Source organism: Protopterus annectens, chromosome 1.part0 (genome assembly GCF_019279795.1).
Source record: "Protopterus annectens isolate FY-2018-M chromosome 1.part0, PAN1.0, whole genome shotgun sequence".
Lineage (NCBI taxonomy): Eukaryota > Metazoa > Chordata > Ceratodontiformes > Protopteridae > Protopterus > Protopterus annectens.
In genome coordinates this window covers 124566172-124589789 of record NC_056725.1, presented here as the reverse complement: position 1 = coordinate 124589789, position 23618 = coordinate 124566172, and the positions used below count along the sequence as shown (strand labels likewise).

Below are 23618 nucleotides of genomic sequence, written 5' to 3'. Positions count from 1 at the left end.
CTTTGTGCCTACTGAATGGCACACTGCTACAGTCATCCCTCTCCATAAAGGGGGAGTGACTACAGGCCCTTGGAATTAGCACCCCATTAGCCTGATAAGTCTGATATGTAAGGCTATGGAGAGCATCATCATGGACCTAACTAACAAGGATATAGGGAATCTCCAAGTTCTAGATCCTACGCAGTTTGGTTTTGTGAAAGATAGATCATGCCTACTCAACCTGGTTGACTTCTTTGAGTCAGTCACCAGAGCTGTGGATTAGGGCAAGGCAGTTCATACAGCCTTCCTCGATCTGGCCAAGGCCTTTGATATCATTCTCCACTCAGGAATTATTGATAAACTCACCAAACTAGGCATCAACTGCTATATCACTAGGTGGGTTGCAAATTGGCTCACAGATAGAACCCACAGTGTGAAAGTAGCAGACTCCAAGTCAGACTGCCAACCAGTCACAAGTGGAGTCCCACAGGAATTGGTCCTGGGTTCTGTCTTGTTTGGCATCTACTTCTCAGAAGTCCAGGCCAAAATGGAGGGACTCTGGCTGACCAAGTGTGCAGACAACTGCAAGCTGGGAGCCATTATTAACTACCCAAGTGATGTAGACATCCTACAGAAAGGCCTCACTGAGACCATTTACTGCTGTCAGAACCATGGCCTTAAGCGCAATGCCAAAAAATGTGCCGTCATCCCCACTGAGAAAAACCCAGGTCCCATGAATTACCACATCGATGGTAGTCCACTGAACACAGAAGGCATTATAAGAGATCTGCAACACAGGTTGACCGCAACCAATCCTTCAACCACCACATTGCCACTGTGGTCAGAAAGTCCACTGTGTGGCACATCTCATTACCAAGGGTTTTGCATCAAGGAAAAAAGAGGTCATCATCTCTCTCTACCCTTTCCTCATTAGACCAGTCATTGAGTATAATGCCCCATTTGGTATGTACTTCACTAGACACATGCAACAGCTGGAAAGGCCACAAAAGTACCTCACAAAGAGGATACTAGGCCTTAAACACATGTCCTGCATGGACAGACTCAAAAAACTAGTGCTATTCTCTGTCTCATATCATCTACTAAGAGGTGATCTCTGCTTGACTTACAAAGGCATGTCTGACCCACGTCTGTTAGAAATGCTACATCTAAAGAAATCCCAGTCCCTCTGCATCACAGTCTCCAGAGACCTCAACCTCATTACCACAATCAACAGACCATAGTGGAGGGACAGGTTCATAACCCAGAGACTGCCCATGCTCTGGAATAGACCTCCCATGCATGTCAAGCAGAGCACCTCACTGGCCCTCTTCAAGAGAAGTCTTGATGAGTGGATGAGGAATAGAAAGTTCACCCTGGGGATCACTCCAGTGGCTCTACTTGATAGAGGCACTAGAAACTAACGTCAGGCGACATGATGCCAGGGCACTTCTATGGGCTAGGCTTGTAAAGGCTCCAGAGCCATTCGCCTAGTTGACACCTATGAACCTATGAACCTATGTGATAATTTTAGAATAAGCTGAGGTTTCATGGAAAATTCTTTCCATTCATATAAAGCCCACCCATGGAGTGATTTTCAATGGCCATTGCTGGTGAATAATAAGTTGGATAAACTTTCTGAAGCCTACATCTCTTTTACTATGTGCTAACTGACCCTTTTCATCTATGACTTTCAAAGTAGCAAATCCAGTTATCTAAATGATGGCACTCACAGAAGTTTTCATCTCCATAAAGTATGTGAATGCCTTATGCATCAACACGAGCAATACAAAAATAGATGGTGCTATGCTACACTCAATGAGTGTACAACTTGGATTTGTTAAGGAAAAAAGGTAGCACTTTAATACTAGATCATTAGAAGTGCATATTACAAAGTATTTGCACTATCTGTTGTTCAGTACACTGTACAGATTATCTCACTCCAAAAACAAAGTAGAAAATACTATAGTGCCATACTGTGTTACATTATTTTTCCTCCTACTCATGTACTGAGGTAGTCTAGAGACCTGCTTTGTCACCACCCAGGCACCCTGATCCACACCATATAAATAGTTACCATTCCTGTTAGTCTTTTTACTTCGCCACCTTTCTTCCACATTTGTGTCATTATTTTAAGTTTACAGATATGCTGTTTGCTGCTGGTGTAATGCACTTATCCCAGCCAGATCCAGCGTGTCACCCACTGCACCATTTCCTTTGTATATTGATCAGTAAACACAAAGTAACCTGCACAGTCCTGCTGACAGCTCCATGCCAAAAAAAAAAAACATGTAATTTGTCTACGAGAATGACCATCAATGTATGACCTTTTGCTCAAAATGTACATGTTGGCTGGCTTTATAGCTGATTACACAGACCTTTTTGGTTAACATATGAAACTGTTGATTGATGGCATGTTGGAAATGGTTAATCAGATGACTAAAAATATTATATTCTATTAAATCTAGATGATGACGTGTATGTGAGTACAATTAGAATACCAGATCAGGAAGGCAACTGAAAATAAAAAAATGTGGTCCAGTAGGGCTACTATAATCACAGGGTAAATTAAATATGATTAGATTATCTGGAAGTATGGCAGGGCAAGGCAGGATTAATTTGTTTTTTATTGATCTAGTCATTCATCCATCCCACTGGCTATACATTCTGCATTATCCTGTGAGGGATTTGCCTTTCCAGGCAAGGAATACCCCATTGATAACACCATGCTATTTTCAGGTGTAAGAAAGTGAAGCTATATATTTATCCACTGACTGTCATACATGGCTGTTGTGGATTTATTTCTTTTTTCTAACATATGTAATGTTTTTGCCCCTCCCACATTTGATCCACTACTATCAGTGTGAGCTCCAGTGGTCTTTATGTGTTTCATATATACAGGTATATATATATATATATATATATATATATATATATATATATATATATATGGTTCCCTATCAGAAGCCTGAAACACTATAAGCCTGAAAATCAAAATCCTGAAAACTATAGACTGAAAGTTCAAAATCCTGAAAGACCAAAATCCTGAAACTCAAAATCCTGAAAACACAAAATGGACATACTGACGTCATTGTGGCTTTGCTATTGTTAGCCCTGTAGTGTTGGGTCATGCGTTGGGTTCAGGTAAGTGTGCGGTTGGTTTTATGTTAGGGTTAGGGGTGGTTTAAGTGAGTTAGGGTTAGGGCGCAGGTTAGGCATGCATGCAATAGTGACAAATATTGGGGTTAGGGGCGGTTTAAGTGAGTTAGGGTTAAGGCGCGGGTCAGGTGAGTGTGCGATAGTGACGGACCTTAGGGTTAGGGTGACATATTAGCATTATTTGTGTTTTCAGGATTTTGAGTTTCAGGATTTTGGTCTTTCAGGATTTTGAACTTTCAGTCTATAGTTTTCAGGATTTTGATTTTCAGGCTTATAGTGTTTCAGGCTTCTGATAGGGAACCATATCTAGATATATATATATATATATATATATATATATATATATATATATATATATATATATATATATATATATATATATATATATATATATATATATATATATAAATCAACACAAAAGATATATAGCACACAAACAGAAACTGTAATTAACTTTCACTGTACAAAACACGCTTTGTGGAACACATAAGCACAAACCAAGTTTCCCTTTGAGGAGAGAGACTTGGTTTGTGTTTTTATGTTGCACTGAGCATGATTTGTATATTATTCATTTTATTAACATATGTAATGTTTTTGCCCCTTCCACATTTGATCCACTACTGGCAGTGTGAGCTCCTGTGGTCTTTATAGATTTCATGTATATATATATATATATATATATATATATATATATATATATATATATATATATATAAGGAGAGAGAGAGATAAACACAAAAGATATACAGCATGCAAACAGAAACTGTAATTAACTTTCACTGTACAAAACATGCTTTGTGGAACCGATTAGCACAACCCAAGTTTACCTCCTCAAAGAGCAACTTCTTCAATGTCCTTTGAGGAGGGGAACTTGGTTTGTCTTTTTGTGTTCCATTGAGCATGATTTGTATATTAAAAGTTAATTACAGCTTCTGTTTGCATGCTTTATATCTTTTGTGTTTCTTTTAAACTATATGTGCATCCTGCTTGTTGCTTGATTGGTCGTGCATTGGGTTGTTTGCTTATACAGATATAGATATAGCTATAGATATAGATATAGATATAGATATAGATATAGATATAGATATAGATATAGATATAGATATATATGTTTCTGAATGTAGGTTGTGACCCAGTAAATATTTTCTGTTTCCTACACACACACACACACACACACACACACACACACACACACACACACACACACACACACACACACACACTCTGTCAACATACCTTTGCTCAAACCATAAATTCAGTCTCATTCTCACACTTACCACTAAACTCTTCATTGCTCCAAGTAGTGTTCACAGATGCACCTTACAATCTCACATGCATAGAACTGAGACTCCTGCCATGATATGCATTACATGAAGATCATTTTATATACATATTATTAAACCTGAAGTCACCAGCTAAACACATTATGTAGCTGAAACAGACATATGTTTGTGTAAACTTTTCTATCAAAATTCAAACTGTTTCAGAGATATTATCATGTATTGCTAGGCACTACCTTTACCCTCTGATAGGTATTTGACCATCATGTTTTACTTGCATGTTAGCAACAAAGACAATTTCTTGGTAATTGTCACATCACAGAAATGTTCGAGAATACTGCACATTAAGCCATTTTAGAAATAAAGCCACTAAAACTGTCCACTGTATTTAGTAGTCTGCTAAAAACCTCTTAAAATATACAAAATAAAATGATTAATATAAAGCCAGAGTCAAGCTTAGGATGTGGCTTGACTTTTCATAGCAGAAGAACAGTTAAACTGTGGTTACTCCACTCTTCTATACTGTACTATACTATACTATTCCCAGCCGTGTTTATCCCTCACCTTAAAACTTGACCTGGATTAATGGATGGAAAATCAGAAATTTACTCCAGGTCTGACACTTATCCCCTATTGGACAGAAGCAGCTTATAAATGCTCTGCCACCCAAACACAACTATATGTTCCTGGGTAGTATATCCTGGCATTTATGTAGTGGAATACATGGTGCATAAAAGCACAAAGAAGTTCTTGAGTTTACAATTTGAGGAGTGAGACTCGCAACTTTATTAGTGAAATTGCTTATTTTGAGGCCTGAAGGTTATAACTTTAGTTTTCCAGATACTGATGCCCTTTTATCTTAGATTACCTCTACCACACAATAGCATGGCTCTCTGACAAGTGTGAAGTGGTTAGAATGAAACTTGGTACTTCCATTTCAGTGATCTTGGTTATTTCCCAGAAAAGAGTGGATTGCTGTCTGTAAATGAAGGAGCAGCAGCTTCAAGTGAAGGAATTTTACTTATCTTGGGGTCTTGTTTACAGATTAAGGTAGTAGAGAGTTCTGCAATACTGATTAGTAGATAGATGCAGAGATACTACTGCTGTGGAACAGATTCCTCATCCACAAAGAGCAAAGTTCATCCCTGTCCATATTCTAGAGCACCTTAGAGCTATGTATAGGAAACAGCAAAATTACCCCAGGACTGCCCTCTGTATTACTAATGGACAGATGCAGCTCCTAAATTTCTATTTATTTAACATTTGTTAACTGGGAAAGTCTGACTTGGAACAAAGCCAAGCGGAGGCTGAGGGAGAAACACTCCAGACGTATGTCTTTGTAACGTGGGAGGAAACCGGAGCACCCAGAGGAAACCAGCACAAGTATCAGACTGGAGAACCTCTTGCTGTGAGGTGACAATGCTACCGCTGCACCATTGCGCCATCCAATACATTAACTTTTTAGATTTAAAATGCTATACCTATAGCATGCATCAAATGCTTTTAGCCCATGCATGGGTCCACTGAAATTATGTATGGTATGGTTCCACTTATTACTCGTAAACACTAAGGAACACGTCGACAATGAAAATAAACCAAGATAACTTGTTCCTTTACCCGTACACAGTTCCACACCAACACACTTGTAAAAATAAAACACTTCTTTATTCCAGATAAAATTCAGTTGTTGAGCGCTTTCATCTAGTTTAAATAGACTTCATCAGAACAATCCTCAAACAGTATTCCATTACTTAAGTACTTTTTTTTAAAAAACACGTCATTTTATTAATCAATATTTAAAGTGCCAGTGTGCTTATTCAAATAAAACCATCCTGATATCTACATTAACCTACTAAACTTGTTGCTTAGATGCATTCCTCATATGATAAGATACAAATGCTACTACTAAATCATTATATTAAAACTTCTACTCTATAATGCCACTGTTGTGTATTGTTAAAAATTCATTTATGGAGAATGTTATTTTATTAATGTATTGATGTATTTGTTTGTGCACAAATGGAAATTAATTTACTATGTTTTCTAACATGGGCTTAATAGATATATGGTCATTGAGCCCAGGGGGGGTAGCGGCATTTAGCCTAATTTGCCATCTGGTCTCTAATTCAGCAAGTTTCTTTTTTATACATCCTCCCCTTGGATTCTCCTTGGCCATGTCCAGTATACCAAAATGAAACTCACTACATCCATTTGGACCATTTGACTGGGCAATGTGCCTCCATAAAGCATTCCTAGTGTCTTCCTTTTTAATATTATAGTAGTGATCGTATATGTTCTCATGGTTCCACTTATTCTCATTTAGGGGTAATATGTAATTATCAACCATGGGATGGGTAAGGCCAGTCTTTAACTAAATGGTATCAGTTATTTTGAGCAAAAAAGGGAAACTGGCTAGGCTTAAAATTGACTGCAAGGGCAGCTAATCTTAAACGTACATATACCGGTGACCCTATATCAAGCATTATGAGTTCCAGACAATCAGCATCTATGTCTAGCTGTTGGTATGTTTTCAATAATCCACAGGACAAAAGAGAGGCGGAAACAAAATTGAATAAACCAAAATTAATTAGTAGAAACAGTTCCCAAGTTTATGTTACTTTGAAGCCTGCATTGCACAGTGCTAAATCCATCATGGATTACATGTTATTTGCTTAGAAAGTGATGCCCTGTTGTGTGTGCCCACACTTTGGCTGATATGACACACTCAAGACTTTTGGTTTTCTCCTGGTGCAGCAAACCTTCACTTTAAAATTTGAGTTTATCTGTCAGGGCAACAGGTATTCTTTGGATTTTAAATAATAGCCATTGCAGTTATGTCCATTTGCTCATAGTAATTTGTTACATTTTACAAATTGCAGGTTAAGGGACAAGATCAGCAAATGGGTCACAGACTGCAGGATTCCATACTTAGAAGGAAAACTGGATGATTGACAGATGTATTATTTTTATTAATTAGCAAGCAAACATAATTTAATTTTGTCCAAAAATGGCTTAATGTCAGGTTTTAGGTAATGCAGTAATCATATGTAAACTGCAACACAGCAGCAAAAAAGTTCATTCAGTTTATGTATAAATGTATCTGTTTTGCAACAGTCTGGAATGATGATGCAGTCAAAATACGTTTGAGAACATTTAGACAGTTTGCACAATACATTTTTATAATGTAAAATGAATGCAGTAAAAATGAAGCAGTAAATTTTTACAGTTTACTTAAAAAATACATAAACTAAAGTGTAAAAACCTAAATTCAGTAAAAAATTATCACTTGTAGAGGTCAGTCGTGGAAACTGGAATATTTTGTTTCAAAGATATGTTACTTTACAATGACTCTGCTCACAAAAATATTTTTAAGAAATCGAAACCAAAAATAGCAGTGATCATCTCCGCAGATGTTGGTTGTGCAATGTTTACCATTACATCTAGTACTGACTAGTGTATTATATTATATTATATTATATATTATATATTATTATATTATATTTGTTGCACTTGTCAATTTATGGCAAAACATCAGCTTCTGTGATTAACTAAAATGTTCACTTTGACCATTAACTGATTGGTTTTGACCTTGGTTGCCAGTTTCAAAGCCTAATGCTTAAGCCTGACTGAAATCAGTTTTGCTTTTTCCATGTCTGCCTGAAAGGTTATGTTCTAATGTGACTGACATTAGACTCTATGTGCATTGTGAGGACGGACATTAGATAATTGGAGGGAACTGACTTGCAATATGTTGTGGGAGTGGATCATTAGACAGTTGGAGAAGTTACTGTGAAGTATAGTGATTGGGTTATGAGTTGATGGGAATAGGAATTATTCATCATGGAAGCTTGAACTGCAGTGTATTTATAATCATGAAGTATGTAGTGTGGTTCTTACCAGAATGTCAAGAATATATACTTGTCTGTGTCATATGGTTGTATTAGGGGAACACTGCCTTTCCTTTGTACAGTTATGCCCTCTGCAGACAGGGATAACTGAATACAGTTTGCCTTGTCATATCTGAGTGCCCCCAAATCTCCTTCCTGAGATATAAAATGCAGCAGTTTATCTCTGATGCTCCATCACATTTCCTTTCAACAGTTTTCCTTATATGTGTAGCTCATGGTTTTCCCCTGAAACAGAGTACTTTGGGCCTTGTGAGATGAGTATATAAAACAATTAGGTAAGTGAATAAAGGAATGAGTAGCAAAAATGAAAGGATGTCACATTGATTTTAAAATGCTATGATAACATTAATGACTAGTCATTTGTCTGCATTTCTGCAGGTTCTCGGCACTGAACTACAATCCCAGCAGCAAGCAGTAGAGAAGGTTATAGAGCAGCAGCAGAACAAATATCTGGAACTGTACACAATCCTGCCGTCAGAGCTTTCATTCCATTTAGCTGAGGTCATGCAGGCTTTGGGAACCACTGATGAACAGGTGAAGTTTTAACTCTGCCAGATGCAGTCCGTCTGAGCAGCTGCTTGTGTTTTCATGGGATAACATTAATTTGCAGTTAAACAGAAGAACTGACTGGTACATGTTCTTGCAGTCCTGATAACTGAACAGCTCAATGTATACAGAAGAGGCATATTCTTTAGGTGTATATTTAATGGCAACGAATGTCCCTGCATTATGGAGCCACATGATAGTGTAGGCTGATACTCTGTTTATTTCTGTTCTGAAACAGAAGGGACCAATTGTATTTAGCAGCATCCAGGAAGTGTTCATAATTACAGGTATCTACATCCTGTAGTATTTTAATGTTCATTAATGTACTGTGTCCAAGTGACATGTATGTTCTAGGTCCTTCCAGACTAAATAGGAAGGGATTGGCATCAGCTTATAATGTCAGCTCTAAGACTAACATGCTAGCACTATGCAAATGAACTGCTCCATAACTAATGCTAACTAATCTCCCCTTTTTCATTCATGAGGAAGAATGAGTGTATAAGATAGACAGCCCTAACCGTAATGAATTGGGAAAAACTAAGGTTAAAATCTTGAGGAAGAAGTGAGGATGGGGCCAGTTAGTGACAAAAGCTATAAACAGCCATAAACAAATATCAACTGAATAGGCAGTAATGTGGAGAAAGGTATCATATGCAGCATACCTAACACACAGCTTTGATACATACATATGAAAAGAAAATGCTGTTTGCAGTTGTATTGTGGAACAACAGGTAATTCGAACACTATCTGTGTATCCAGAAGGGCAGATTCATCACGTGAGGGTCAAATTTGTTAAACTCACTTGTATATCAGAGTGTAAAGTGCGTGTGCTATATCTTTAAGAAGCATGTCAAGGCTGTGAGTGCATGTATAAATTCCAGACACATGCAATCCCTAGCGCCATTTTGTAGAAGCAGCCAGAGAGTGAGCATGTATGATCACAGTAGTTAGTTTGTATATAAGTTACTTAAGTTATAATCAGTAAGCCTCTATAGTGATGTGTTTGTATAAAATAAAGCTGCTTAAACAGAAGCCACAAAGATTTGTTTGTGTATCAATATGAAAGCAACATCACTTTTCTATTATAGCACACTAAAATCATAACTGAAAGATATTTTTTGCCAAATTATTTTTATTTAATGTCTTGGTAATCAAAAATCCATGGGGAGATAGAACCCCTAACTAAAACTAAGAAACTTTGGGAATCCAGCACCTTAGAGTAAGTTAGATCCAGCTGAGTGGTGCTTTCAGCATCCAAAAGATTCAGCAAAATGGAATTGAAAAATTTTACCACACAGAAACTGACATTGGATGAATTTCATGCTGCTAAGGCAACTCTTTGTAAGAAGACTTTTTGTACTTCAGATTAAAAAAAAAAGTAACAGGAAAATGTAGCTATAGAGAAATAAGTAACTACATCTTCCTGTCATTTGTTCTAGTCTTTATGTGTGGTATAAGCTTAGATTTAAGAATGAAACACAGAAAGACTTGCCCATGTACATTATTGCCTTGTTTTCAATAACATTTTTTGGGCAGAATAATTATTGGCTTTGTTTCTTTGAATTTGGCAGTAATAGTGAAATGTTGTATTCCCTGAGGACACTGGAAATTCCTGTGGAATACTGCTCATGGTTTTATGATTCCTGTACTTTTTCACAGATGAGCGATTATAGATTTGAATAAGGAAGAGTTTGTGCAATGTGGCAGGATCACATGTGTGTAAAGTAAATGACCTGAGATAGCATGTGAAGAACTAAAAACTGAAGACTGGGAAAGTCAGATGCTGTGTACATACTTGTAAGGAAGAAGCCCATGTAAACAGTCATCTCTTATTTCTCTTGTCATGTTAGAAATGAATATTTACTCAAGATAGATAGATTCCCCATCTGGAAAGGCAGGATGAATGCTAGTCTGCATTATTGTGTGCTCTAGGCTGTTAATGTAATGGCTATTAACTGAAGGGAAGAATTTAAGTATGAGAGTTTGAAGGAAAAAGTAGTGTTATGATGCATTTTTCATGTTATTACATTAGAGTGTTAACATGCAGTAACCTTTCCCACCCACCCACCCCACACACACACACACACACACACACACACACACACCTTTGTTCAACAGATACCCACACACACACACACACACACACACACACACACACACACACACACACACACACACACACACACTTTTGTTCAACAGATACCCATCTTGACCTAGGACTGGTAAAAAAGAAAATGGTAATTATTGGAGTTGCACAGTTTTGATTGATCATTGTAGGTCCTATGTGGTGAACGAAATCAGTCCTCTTGACTGAGAATTAAACAGTTTACTGCACTACATAGGTGCTGCTGCTAACACGAAGCAGAGCTATAGTACCTTCTTCCTTCAGTGGGACAGTGCAGTGAAGATGCTGCCATTAGCGTTAGGGAGACATGCGACTAGTGTTACCAGTGAGATACCCAGGTGGCAGGGTACCACCCACTGTGATATCAAGATGGCTGACAAGAGTTTGAATCTCATCATTGCCAACCAAGTGAGAAGTAATAGCAAAAAAGTGCACACAAATCTATCAAAATGATTAATTCACAAAATCAACCTGACCCCAAGACCATAATGGGAATATTCACTGCTGTATGGGTTTCTAATATCCATACCCAGACTGGACTTACAAAGAATCATAGGATCATAAGAAGTTACTTGGTTAATCGCCCTAGGGTCCTTACAAGCCTAGCCAAGTTCTACCCTTATTTCCACGATCAGCACCTACTGCCCCTTTCCAAGAGGGACACAGGTGGAACCCCCAGGGTGAATTTAGAGTTACCCATCCAATTGTCCAGATTGTGTTTGAAGAGGGCCAATGAAGTGTTCTGTTTGACATGAAGTGAGAGTCTGTTCCAATGGAGTGGTAACCTCTGTGAGACAAATCTGTCCCTCCAGCAGGTTCTATTAATGTCACATACCAGGTTAAGGTCTTTAGAGCAAGTAACTCGTGTACTATTTGACTTGCGGATGTGCAGCATTTCCAATAAAGTAGGGACAAAGATTGCTGTATATGTAAAGCAGAGATTGCCTCTGAGTAGTCTGTATGAAACAAAATAAAGTAACAGTGATTTCAGATGATCCACATAGCACAGATGCTGAAGACCTTGAATTCCCCTTGTGAGGAACTGTTGTGGTCTCTCCAGTTGCTGCTAATGCTTGGAAAGATACATACCAAAAGGGCCATTGTACCCAATTATTGGCCTGATGTGGGAAGAGTACAGGGAGGTTATAACTTCTTTTTTTCTGGACGCAATGCCCTTACTTATGAGATGAGCCATATAGAATGCCCTTACCACTGTGGAGACATGGTGGTCAAAGGTAAGGTTGCTATCAACCTGTGTTGCTATTGATGTGGTAGTTAGCAGGAACATCACCCTTACCGAACAGGATGACAATACATTTTTTTTACATTGAGTTTAAGGCTATGATTTTGGAACCAATCATTTGTTTGTGTAAGACCCTCTTGTAAGATGTTGACATCATTTGGAGATTCTATGACCTCTCTCAGTTTGCAGACATCAGTAAACTTTGTCAGCCACAGAGATTTAGTTTTTTCTTGTACTTTGGAGAAATATATTCCAAACAGTAGAGGTCCCAGGACTGATCCCTGTGGAATATCATTGCTTACAGGTCTGCTGTTGGAGGTGGGTCCCCCTATTTTGACTACATGGGATCTATCAGTGAGCCAGTTAGCAACCCATCTAATGATATAAGATCCAAAGAGAAAAGAGTGACACCAACACAGATGACTGGCAAACCTGTTAAAATCCAACAAAAAGGATGAACACAAATATTTTACTGAAAACTTGAGACATAAAACATGGCAAGACAAAAATAAAATCCCTTTCAAATGATAAGCACTTTCAGAAATACCTTCTTCAGATCATAAAGGGAAACAGGAACAACATGCTTTTAAAAGATATACACAACCAATCGGCTTCAGATTGTTCTGCCAAAGAACCAATTGGAAAACCGCCAGTCAACAAGCTTGAAGAGAAGTACTTATTTGCATAAACCAATCATCAGTCAGAGTATTACAAGCCAATCATAGCCAGGTATCATCCTTCAGCTCCAATCAGAAAACTTGCCAATCAGAGAGCTTAAAAGAAAACACACCTTCATATCATCCAGTGACTGTTCTCCTATCCTTTAGAAAGAGTCTCAGAGGAACTTGCCACATGTTATGTCTCAAGTTTTCAGTAAAAGAATTGTGTTCATCCATTTTGTTGGATTTTAACAGGTTTGCCAGTCTTCTGTGGTGGTGTCACTGCTTTTTTCTCTTTGGATTTTGTTCTTTGTAACAGTGCACCTTCAGCAGTTACAGGTTTATTTTGTGCTTGTGTCATCTAATGATATAAGGGTTGATACTTAGCTGGGTGAGTTTGTCAATGATCCCTGAGTGGGAGGTAGTGTCAAATACCTTGGCTAAGTCTAGGTAGGCTGTATGAACAGATTTCCCCAAGTCCGGGAACTTGGTGACTTTCTCGAAGAAGTCCACCTGTTTAACTGGCATGATCTCCCTTTGACAAATCCAAACTGAGTAGAGTCAAGTGTTTGGAGATTACCTATATCTTTGTTGATAAGGTCCATGATGATTTGCTCCATGGCCTTGCAGATAAGGCTAGTCAGGCTAATAGGTCACTAGTTCCTGGGGTCAGTGGAAGAACCACCTTTGTGCAAGGGAATAACAGTGGCCATTTTTCATTCAGCTGGGATGAAGCTGTTGCTTAGACTATGATTGAAAAGAGAACCCAATGTGTTGCAAATTCTTGTTGGAGCCCATGTAGGATGCAGCCTGGGATGTTATCATGTCCCATAGATGCTGTGTTCAACCTTAGAGAGGACGTTTACAACCTGCTTTTTAAAGATACAAAGTAGGGGACAGGTGGTCGGGATGTCATGGGGTACATGTGCCGGGGACAGGGGAGTGAAATTTTCACAGAATCTGTCAGCCAACAGGTTAGCTATGCTCACAGGCTCAGTATATGTGGTATCATTAACTACCAGTTTGGCACAAATCTGGGCCTTTCCTTTTAAGTTACGGATGTATTTAAAAAACGCCTTGTGGTTGTTTTTAGTTGAGGAAGCTAATTTGGATTCATAGTTTGCTTTGGACTTCACAAGAAGTCTTATTCACTTGTTTAAGCTGAGAAGGGAGTGTTTTCATTTTGCAGTTCACTCCTTCTTACTCTTGGATAGCAATTTCTTCATCTTATTGTAAAGCCCATTAATGGCACTTGTCTACCAGGCAGGTTTGTTCTTCCTTGAGGAATTTGTTTTGGTCCTATTAGGAATGTCTGACTCAATGCAGTTGCAGAGCTGAGTCTTTGTCAAAACAACCCAGGCCCCTGTCTCAACACTCTCTCTCTCTCTGTACCAGAGTCTTCCAGTGTTCTTTTATCCACAATAACTGCCTTTGACAAATGCACTAATCTCTATTTCTCTCTCTCTCTCTCTCTCTCACAGACACACAATTCCCAAGAAGGTCTAGTAGAATTCTTCAATGCCCTACATCATTATTTCTGGCATGGCAATACTGCTACCACCCCGGAATTATCAGGGACTTCCAGTTACCTACTGCTCTGAAATTAAACCAGATATGAAATGCACCATTTAATATCCATGTATCAGTAGTAGGCCTAAGCACTCTAAATGGAAATATATATCCAACAGCTTATTAGCCAACAGTGGAAATAATGATTCTCATATGAATGTCACTGTGTATCTGTGTGTGTGTGTGTGTGTGTGTGTGTGTGTGTGTGTGTGTGTGTGTGTGTGTGTGTGTGTGTGTAGATAGATATAGACATAGCAGTCAAATGCACAACTTCTGGACCATCCACTCTTCGAACACAAGCCATTCAAAAACACATTAATTGGCCATCCACACTATCGAAAGTAAAGTCATTGCACACTTTCTCCTACATATAAACATGTACACACATATTCATGCATGCACACACACACACACACACATGCGCGCACGCCCATGTGTACCACTAAAACATTTCTTACATCAAACATACCAAATTACACTTCTCCAGTATTTCAAAAATGAAACATCTTATATGCACGTCACATAATGACAAATCGATCTCCATTCTGCAATTAACAAAATAAAACTGCAAACTATTTAAGATGTATCGGCAGATCATACATTTCTTTCTCATCTTCTAAACTGTATATTTCACGCTTCTTTTTGAAATTCTTTGGCAATTAATCTACAAACTTACAACCAAAAAAACTGTACAGACTATTTAAACTCTGATCTGTAGTTACAAAAAAGTGCAAACTATTTTTTGCAAGGGGGCAAGCCCTTCAGCACCCCATTACCCCCAGTGTTGTATATGCCTAACCCAATGTTGCATTAAGTGGTACAAGGGAGACATCTGTCTCACAATAATGAAATTACTGCTAACATGCATTCCAACAAGGCACCATCAAAATATTCACTAGCCTTGACATAAAGATAAATCTACAAATCTTTAATCAAATCAGATACCAAAGCAAACTTGCAACTGAACTAGACAGAAGGTGGTATTTTGGGCTACACATATTGCTCTTAGCATGGTAAAAGTTAATTATTATAGTCATTCCTTTTTGATTACTAGTAGATATCTTGGTTGCATTGTTTCATTGAGGTGATGGTTATCTGGGATGGCTACACCTACAGTCCTTTGGTTAGTGTAGTCATGTCAGTAGTAAGGATAGTCTTTTGTGAGAAATTCTGTATTTTTAGTGTTAGGTTTTATACAGGTACAAAACAGTGTAAGAAATTTCTCTGTGTGGAAGATTTTCAGTCCATATATCTCTAGTTAATCACTATATATTAATCAGATCAGACAAAAGTAGTAGAAGTAGCAAACTTAAACTCTTCTTAAGTAAATAAATAAGTAAATAAACAGTATATAATTGTACAGAATTACTAAGTATTCGAAAGTAATCCAAGCAAGGCAGGCAGTCTGTTTCCAGTCGAAAATCCTTTATTAAGTACTTTTTTATTAAGTAAGTCCTACAAAGGCAAACAAGTTTTATACAGGTACCTGGCAAATCAATAACATCTGGTTTCTGGAGATTAGTCCAGACATGTAATTCAGAAATGCTACTATCTGTGCTACTTATATTAAGATTTATTGATTTTATACTGTGTATAATGCAAAAATGTCATCAAGGAGTGCTTCCAGGAGACAGTTTTCTTTACTTGGTGAAGATTTGGCTGACTATCCCAATGGCATGGAAGAAATAACTTCTAGTGTAGTATTAATTAATTAATTAATTAATTTATTTGCCAGGAAAGTCCGACTGAGTAATATTCATTTTCAGTGGAGGTCCAGAGAGAAAAGTTTCATTTGCTTACATTGCATTATACTAAGTTCCAGTTAAACACAGAGTAGTTACATTTCTGATTACATTTATACATAAATAGTAGTTACATTTATACATTCTAAGATTTTACAGATGTGAAAGTTACTAAAAAGAAAGCCCATGTGCAACTTAGTGGATTGTACATGCAACAGTTATGTATAAAATTGTTTAGACATTTCAGTGAGAGGCTGAGACTATTCTGTTTAAGGAGAGTATTTAGAGAGTATCATATAGTTAGCCCAAAGTCTTAACCTTGACATGAGCATGTGCATGATCAGGACTGGTTACAATATTGTTTAAGCAGTGGTTTAAAACTATTGAGTTTGTCGGAGAGTTTTATTTGTGTGGATATACTATTCCAGATTTTAGCAACATACTGGGAGTAGAGTTTGTCTTCTGCAGCATTATTTGATTTATTTGTAAGTAATAAGAGTTTGTTACTAGAATGGAGGTCCCTTGTTGAACAGTATGGGAGTAATAAGTTTTGTATTGCAGGGCATTTTTCAGAGTGATGAATGAATTTGTGAGCTGTAGTTAATTGTGAATATATCTTGAATATCTTTGACGTTTTTGAGACTATCACCAAGGCACTGGATGAGGCAATGTCAGTACATACAGCTTACCTTGACTTGGCCAAAGCCTTTTACACAATCCCCCACTCGGGAATCATTGAAAAGCTAACAGAACTTGGTGTAAATCCCTGTCTCATCAGGTGGGTGGCCAACTACATCACTGACTGGACCCACAAGGTCTAAATAAGTGCCTCCATCTCTGACAGCAGACCTGTCACTATTGGTGTTCCCCAGGGATCTGTCCTGGGACCCTTTCTGTTTGACCTCTACTTTTCAGAGGTCTGGGCAAAGACAAAAGGCCTGTGGCTGACCAAGTTTGCAGATGACTGCAAGTTAGGTACTGTCATTGACTCCCCAGATGATGTTAGCATATTACAAGAGGGTCTCACAGCAACACATGACTGGTGCCAAAGTCATGGTCTAAAGTTAAACACAAAAAATGTATTATCATACCATTCAGCAAAAACATGGCCCTACTGATTACTACATCAACAACAACCCCCTAAGCACACAGCCTGTGGTGAGAGGCCTGGGTAGACAGGTTGACAACAATCTCACATTCAACCATCATGTAAAGGCAGTGGTCAGAAAAATCTTTTATTTGGTTCATCTCATAAGTAAAGGGATTGCATCCATAAAAAAAGAGGTTATTACCTCTCTGTACTCCTCCCTCATTAGGCCAATAATTGAGTACAATGCCCCGTTTGGTATGTACCTCTCCAAACAGCTGCATCAACTGGAAAGGTTACAGAAATACCTCATAAAGACAATACATGGCCTCCAACACCTGTTCTGTGTGGACAGGCTCATATCAATGCCACTCTACTTGGTATTGTACAGATTGCTCAGAGGTGATCTGTGCCTCGCCTACAAGATAATCTCAGACCTTTCTGTGCTAGAGATGCTCCACATCTGTAAGTCTAACTCCTCGCACATTACCCGATTGAAAGGCCTAAATCTAATATGTGACATTAACAAAACTTGCTGGAGCTACAGGTTTGTCTCCCAGAGGCTGCTCTGTCTCTGGAATAGACTCCCCATACACGTCAAACAAAGTACATCGCTGACCCTTTTCAAGCGCAACCTTGATGAGTGGATGGGAAACCACAAATTTGTCTCAGGGGTTCCACCTGTGTCCCTCATTGACAGGGGCAACAGGTGCTGATTGAGGTTTCTTTTTTGGGGATAAACTCCTGGCTAGGCTTGTAAGGGCCCCAGAGCCATTAGCCTATTAATCTGCTATAATCCTATGACCCTATGATCCTATGTTGGTAGTTGTGTAATTCAAGCCAATTGAATTACTTTAAGCTATGACAATGGTGGGTCCTATGAGGGAGACTGATGGCAAATTTAGCTATTTTATTGTAGCAGAAAGCAAATTTCTTTCTGCGAGTATTGTTTAAGTTTGTTAGGATAGGAGTGGCTTATAAGACAGTCGGCAATAAGAGGTGGTGGCTAGAGTTTTTTTTGCAATATTTGTAAGGAATTGCATAAAAAGTAAAGGAAGCAACAGACCACGGCTGTAGAAAATGCAAAATAGTTTAATCCACAACGAACATAGAATGGTGAGCGCTTTCGGTCTGATGAAGTGGCTTGGCCCACGAAAGCGCTCACCACTCTATGTTCATTGTGGATTAAACTATTTTGCATTTTCTACAGCCGTGGTCTGTTGCTTCCTTTACTTTTTATGCATATGGATTATTTCTTGGAAGTACAGTTTACCAGCATCACCTGTTTTGTACTTTTCTTATTTGTAAGGAATTGTTTATAAAGGGAGCCTAGTTTCTGGTATGTAGATTTAATTGTGTGTAGTATATACTGGTCATATATGAGATTATCATCTATTATAATTACAGTTTCAATGACAGTATTAATTGCCGACTTTATGGTAAAAGATTGCTTTTGATTTCGTCAACTTTTTGTGGTAAAAACCTTAACTTAGTTTCTTGGGGTTGAGTAGGAGGTTTGATTCTTCGAGTCAAGTTTCTACATAGGAGAAAGATTTTTGGTTAACATCTTGGAGCTTATTTCTTGTTGAGGCCATACATAGTAATGTTGGATTTTGTGCATACTGAACTAAACTAGCATGGTGAATGGGGGTATGGAAGTCTTCAATAAATATATTACATAGGAGAGGGACACCTGTAGTAACCGGTTGAAAAGATGAGGAGGTTTGTTACCATTTAACGGCTTGTTTCCTTCCAGTTAGGCAACTAGGAAACCACAGCAAGGAGTGTTGTGAAAGCCCCATTGAGGAGAATCAAACAAGCAGTTACTGGTGTGAGACAGTGTGAAATGCGTTTGATAGGTTTAAGAACATGGTGGACACAGGCAGGCCATTATTTTGAGAATCACTATTGGTCTGTAGTGATTAAACTCTGTGGATATGCCACCTTTGTGCAGTGGTAGGATGTAGAATTTTTTTCCACAGTGATAGGATGTATCTTTCTGCTGTGGACTTATTAATCAGTGTGGCTACAGGGAAGACTATGACTTCTGTGGCCATTTTTAGGTAATCTGATGGTAGTTGGTCTATAGTTACAGAAGTAGTTTTTCGTTTAGGGAGAAACTTCATTATGAGTGAGGTGGGTACTGGAATAAAATTGAAGTTGATGGATTTAATTAGACAGAGGTAGAGACAGAGAGGCAGATGTATTAATGTCTGAGAAAGATGATATTGATTATAAAAAAGTAAAAATGAAACTGTGTGGGGACAGAGTCTGTCGTATTGTCTGCTTTTGGAGAGGGAGTGGTGGCCTTTCTAGGGTGGAGTCGTTTATTTAGGGATGACCAAAAATGTTTTGGGTTGTTTATAGGTTTGTCTTTACGCTGGTTAATATATTTTCTTATCCTGTTTGGCATGGAGTTTTGCAAGGTTTCTAAGATGTCTAAATTGCTGGAAGGCATTTTGAGTTCTATTTTTATACCAATTTTCCCAGGCTTTATCCCTTTTTATCATGATTTTTTTTGTTTCTTTAGTCAGCCATGTTGCAGGGTTGGACTGTACTCTTATACTGGTGCTAGATTATTTAAGGTCTGTAAAAATATGTTATTAAAGTGTTCTACAGCAGTATCTAACTGCATTGTTCTAAGTACGTATAAGTTCATTTTGTTTCAGTGTTTTATTGTAAATATCTTTGCTGAAATTGGTTGCATTTCATATTTAATTATACATAACATGGTTGCCTAGGTTATGGTGAGCTCTAATGGCATGTGTTGGTGTGTGGTCATTTATGCTGTTTGAAAGTTAACTTACTTTTGTCAATATGCCTGGTTTATTTGTAAGAATCCAGTCTGATGTTGACAGTCTCCCTGAAGTTTTATTGATTCTAGTAGGTGCGGTTATTAATTGTCTGAAGTTGTACAAGTTTATGGATTCAGTGGGGGCAATGGAATTTATGAGTTGCCAGTCTATAGTTAAACCTCCAAGTTTTATAGTTTCATGTTTAATTTGTTGGGATATCCAGTACAGGAAACTTTCAGCAGTGTCAGTGTTATTATCTGGTGGTATATGAACTGCTGTTAAATGTATTGTTTTCGTAGGGTATATATCAGATCATCGAAACGGCACATTATTGAATGCTGTAACGACGAACTGCAAAACCTGAACCTTAACAATATCAAAACCTCAATACAGCAAATTTTTTCCCAGGGAAAAAAATTGCTGTTCTGAGTAACACACACACACACCACAAGCACACTAAAAATCAGCAATCCACATACATACGTTTAAAAGTTACATCTAACCCTACACTACACTGCACATACACTACTATCTATCCACTTACCGTAGCCCAGACCCTAACCCTAAGGTCCGTCACTATCGCACAACTCACTTAACCTGCCCCTAACCCCAAATTCTCACTATCGCACACTCACCTCACCTGCGCCCGAACCCTAACTCACATAACCCGCCCCTAACCCCAAATTCTCACTATCGCACACTCACCTCACCCGCGCCCTAAACCTAACTCACTTAACCCGCCCCTAACCCCAAATTCTGTCACAGTCACACACTTATCTGACCTGTGCCCTAACCTTAACTCACCCAACCTGCGCCCTAACCCGAACGTCCGCACAATCACACACTTACCTTAACCCAACCCGTAACTTTCCACCGCATCGCTGAAAACAGCAAAGCCACAACAACGACCAACCAAATTCTTTCCCTAGGACTGAATTTGGTTTTGTGCAGCTTTGCTGTTTTCAGCATTTGCAATATGGGTTTGATATTAGATCATTCGAAATTCTGCCGTTTCGATGATCTAATATAGACCCTTTTCATATTGTTGATTTTAGGAGTGTTATAAGTTCAGCATTTGTTAAATTTGGGTATTTGTGTAGAAGTAAGGTGATGGTTAGGGAATTATTATAGATCATTGCTACTCTACCTGCATGCTGGTTTTGTCTGTTATGCCTGAGTATATTGTATCTGGGGCTGTGTGATCTTATTGTAAATTATTTTGTTTTTAACCAGGTTTTTGTAGCTATGAATACATCAGGAGTATATGTGGCAAGTTAGGCATGTATGTTATTGATTTTATTGCACATACTTCTTAGGTTCATAAGTTCATATTTAGTAAGGTTAGTTTGGGTTCTGTTTTATGATGAGATATATTAGGTGAATGGTTTATTTTTGGGGATGGAAGAAATGATTTTATGAACAGTGGGACCTAAGTTGGGGTGAATATCTCTGCTAATTTTTTGAATTGATATTTTACAGAGGGAAGAGTGTGGCTAGTTACATTTTGGTCTTGGTTTAGTATTTGATCATAAATTTGGATACTTAGTTTTTTGATAGTTATAGATAAATAAATCAGATATTGTTTGTTTGTAGAGATAGGGTGTTTTGGAGAAAGACAGGCTGGGTAGATGTTAATATTCTTTGTGAGGACTGGTTGAAGTCCTAAATATTTGAAGGAGGTAGATTTGATAATTGGTGAGGAAGGCTAGTACAGTAAGGAAAAATAGGAATATAATCTGAGTTAGGGGTGTTTTATTTAATTTTGGTTTATCTGTGTTGTAAATTAGGGTTAGAAAATGTTAGGAGGGTACTGATTTGGCTGCAGAGATGTAATTTGATAGTTATAGGGGGCAAGGATTAAGACAGTTTGAGAGAGTGTCTTGGGTGGGTATTAATGCTGGGAGTAATTCTATTGACTGTTTCTATTTTGGATAGAACTGATGGTAGTGGTTTAAGGAATATGTAGGTGGTGTTATGCAAATATAAATGTAGAGTAAATGGAGGTGGGTGGGAACTGGGAGTAGAGTAGGGCAACGGAATGAGCCAGAGTGTTAGCAAGGGTGAACAAAGTGGTTTGAAAACTTGGCAAAAGTACAGAGAAAAAAAGTCAGTGACTGAACTTAAACAGCCTCACATCTGCTTAGAGAGATGTAAGTAAAAGGAACAATGCAGTTTAAAAGGCCTCAGTGGTAGCAGATGTAAGCCTTGATTTTGTTGCTCTCAAGCCAGAATGCAGGAGTGCAGCTCACTCAAAGTGGTTATACAAGAATGGAAATAAACTTAAAGAAGGGAGACAGTGGACTGCTAAAAACAAAAAAAAGGGAACGCAGGTAAAAGGTGAAAGTACCAATGGGGCTGCTGTGGTCTATGAAAATGGAGCTATTATAGTGGACAAAGTTCTTTGTTGTAGGCTGCTATAATATTTATAATTTACATAAAAATATAGCCCACAGACTGGCGTTCCAATTGCAGACTTCACTGTTACATACATATCTGTTTGCTTGCAGGGACACTTTTATAGCAAAATAAAAGCACGCTAAGAAGACAGTTGAGTGCAGTGAGTCAATGCTGACTGTGCACAAATACTACCTTAGAGCTGAAAGTGGTTTAATAACTATCTTGGGCAAGGAGAAATAAGAAAGGAAGTGGGGGGGAACCAAGGGGGAGCTCTTGAGGACATGCAGTTCCACTGAAGAAAGACAGGAGTATATAATAATGGGAATGGCAAGTCCAGAAGAAGTGAAGAAAATATAAGAGAAAGAAATAGTTTGAGTAAGACCAGTATGAGCAAATGTCAGTGTCTGTTAGAAAGTAGAGACCAAAAGTTGACCAGCAGGATGTCTGTGGAGGAGGGTTTAAAAGACTATTGTTTACAAACAAGGACACTGAAGCACTTTTCTTCAGTTTAGTCACTATGCAGACTAAAATACACTCAGAAGACTGGATGCCCTTAACACTTACTTATAGCACAAGGGTAGAGATGGCACCAAAATAAATGGTAGGTGGATTGAGTGGACACAGACTGCCTGTTGGATGTGCCTGCTGTCTGTATGCTTTAGGGATGTTTCCAGTGAACCTGTTGAAAAAAAAAGAAAACAAAAGAGTGAAACATTCAAGTTTCAGCAGAAATCCAATTAAATTACTATGGGATAAACTATATGCAACAGAACACTGACACCAGTAAATGTACTGAAATTGTAAGTGTTTTTTTAATAAATGTAGAAATTAATTTCTGTAATACAGTTGCTGTGATGGGGCCACTTGGCTTACCAACTTAAACAACAAATTAAGGACATTAGTCTTTTCAAAAAGTAGCCTTTTCAAACCAGAACAACAAAGGAACACTGAAAAATTAAGGATAAGGCGGGAACAAATTTTCAAAAATAGCTCCAAAAGGGCCTTACAGAAACTTATGCTTGGTGCCAGAACCATGGGCTCAAGCTCAGTGCCAAGAAACGTATAGTTATCCCCTTTGGGAAAAAACATGTACCCATGAATTACCACATAGGTGGCAGTACACTAAACACCG

The 23618-nt window shown here is 38.2% G+C and overlaps 1 protein-coding gene across 1 annotated transcript in view; it reads left to right on the top strand.

The window, feature by feature from the left end:
• The window catches only part of SYNE1 (spectrin repeat containing nuclear envelope protein 1), a 2173401-nt gene that overhangs the window by 559185 nt on the left and 1590598 nt on the right, over nt 1-23618 (top strand). Inside the window, exon 35 of the mRNA XM_044089035.1 lies at nt 8702-8857. Coding sequence (XP_043944970.1) covers nt 8702-8857 — 156 coding nt within the window. The remainder of the gene's footprint in view (nt 1-8701; nt 8858-23618) is intronic.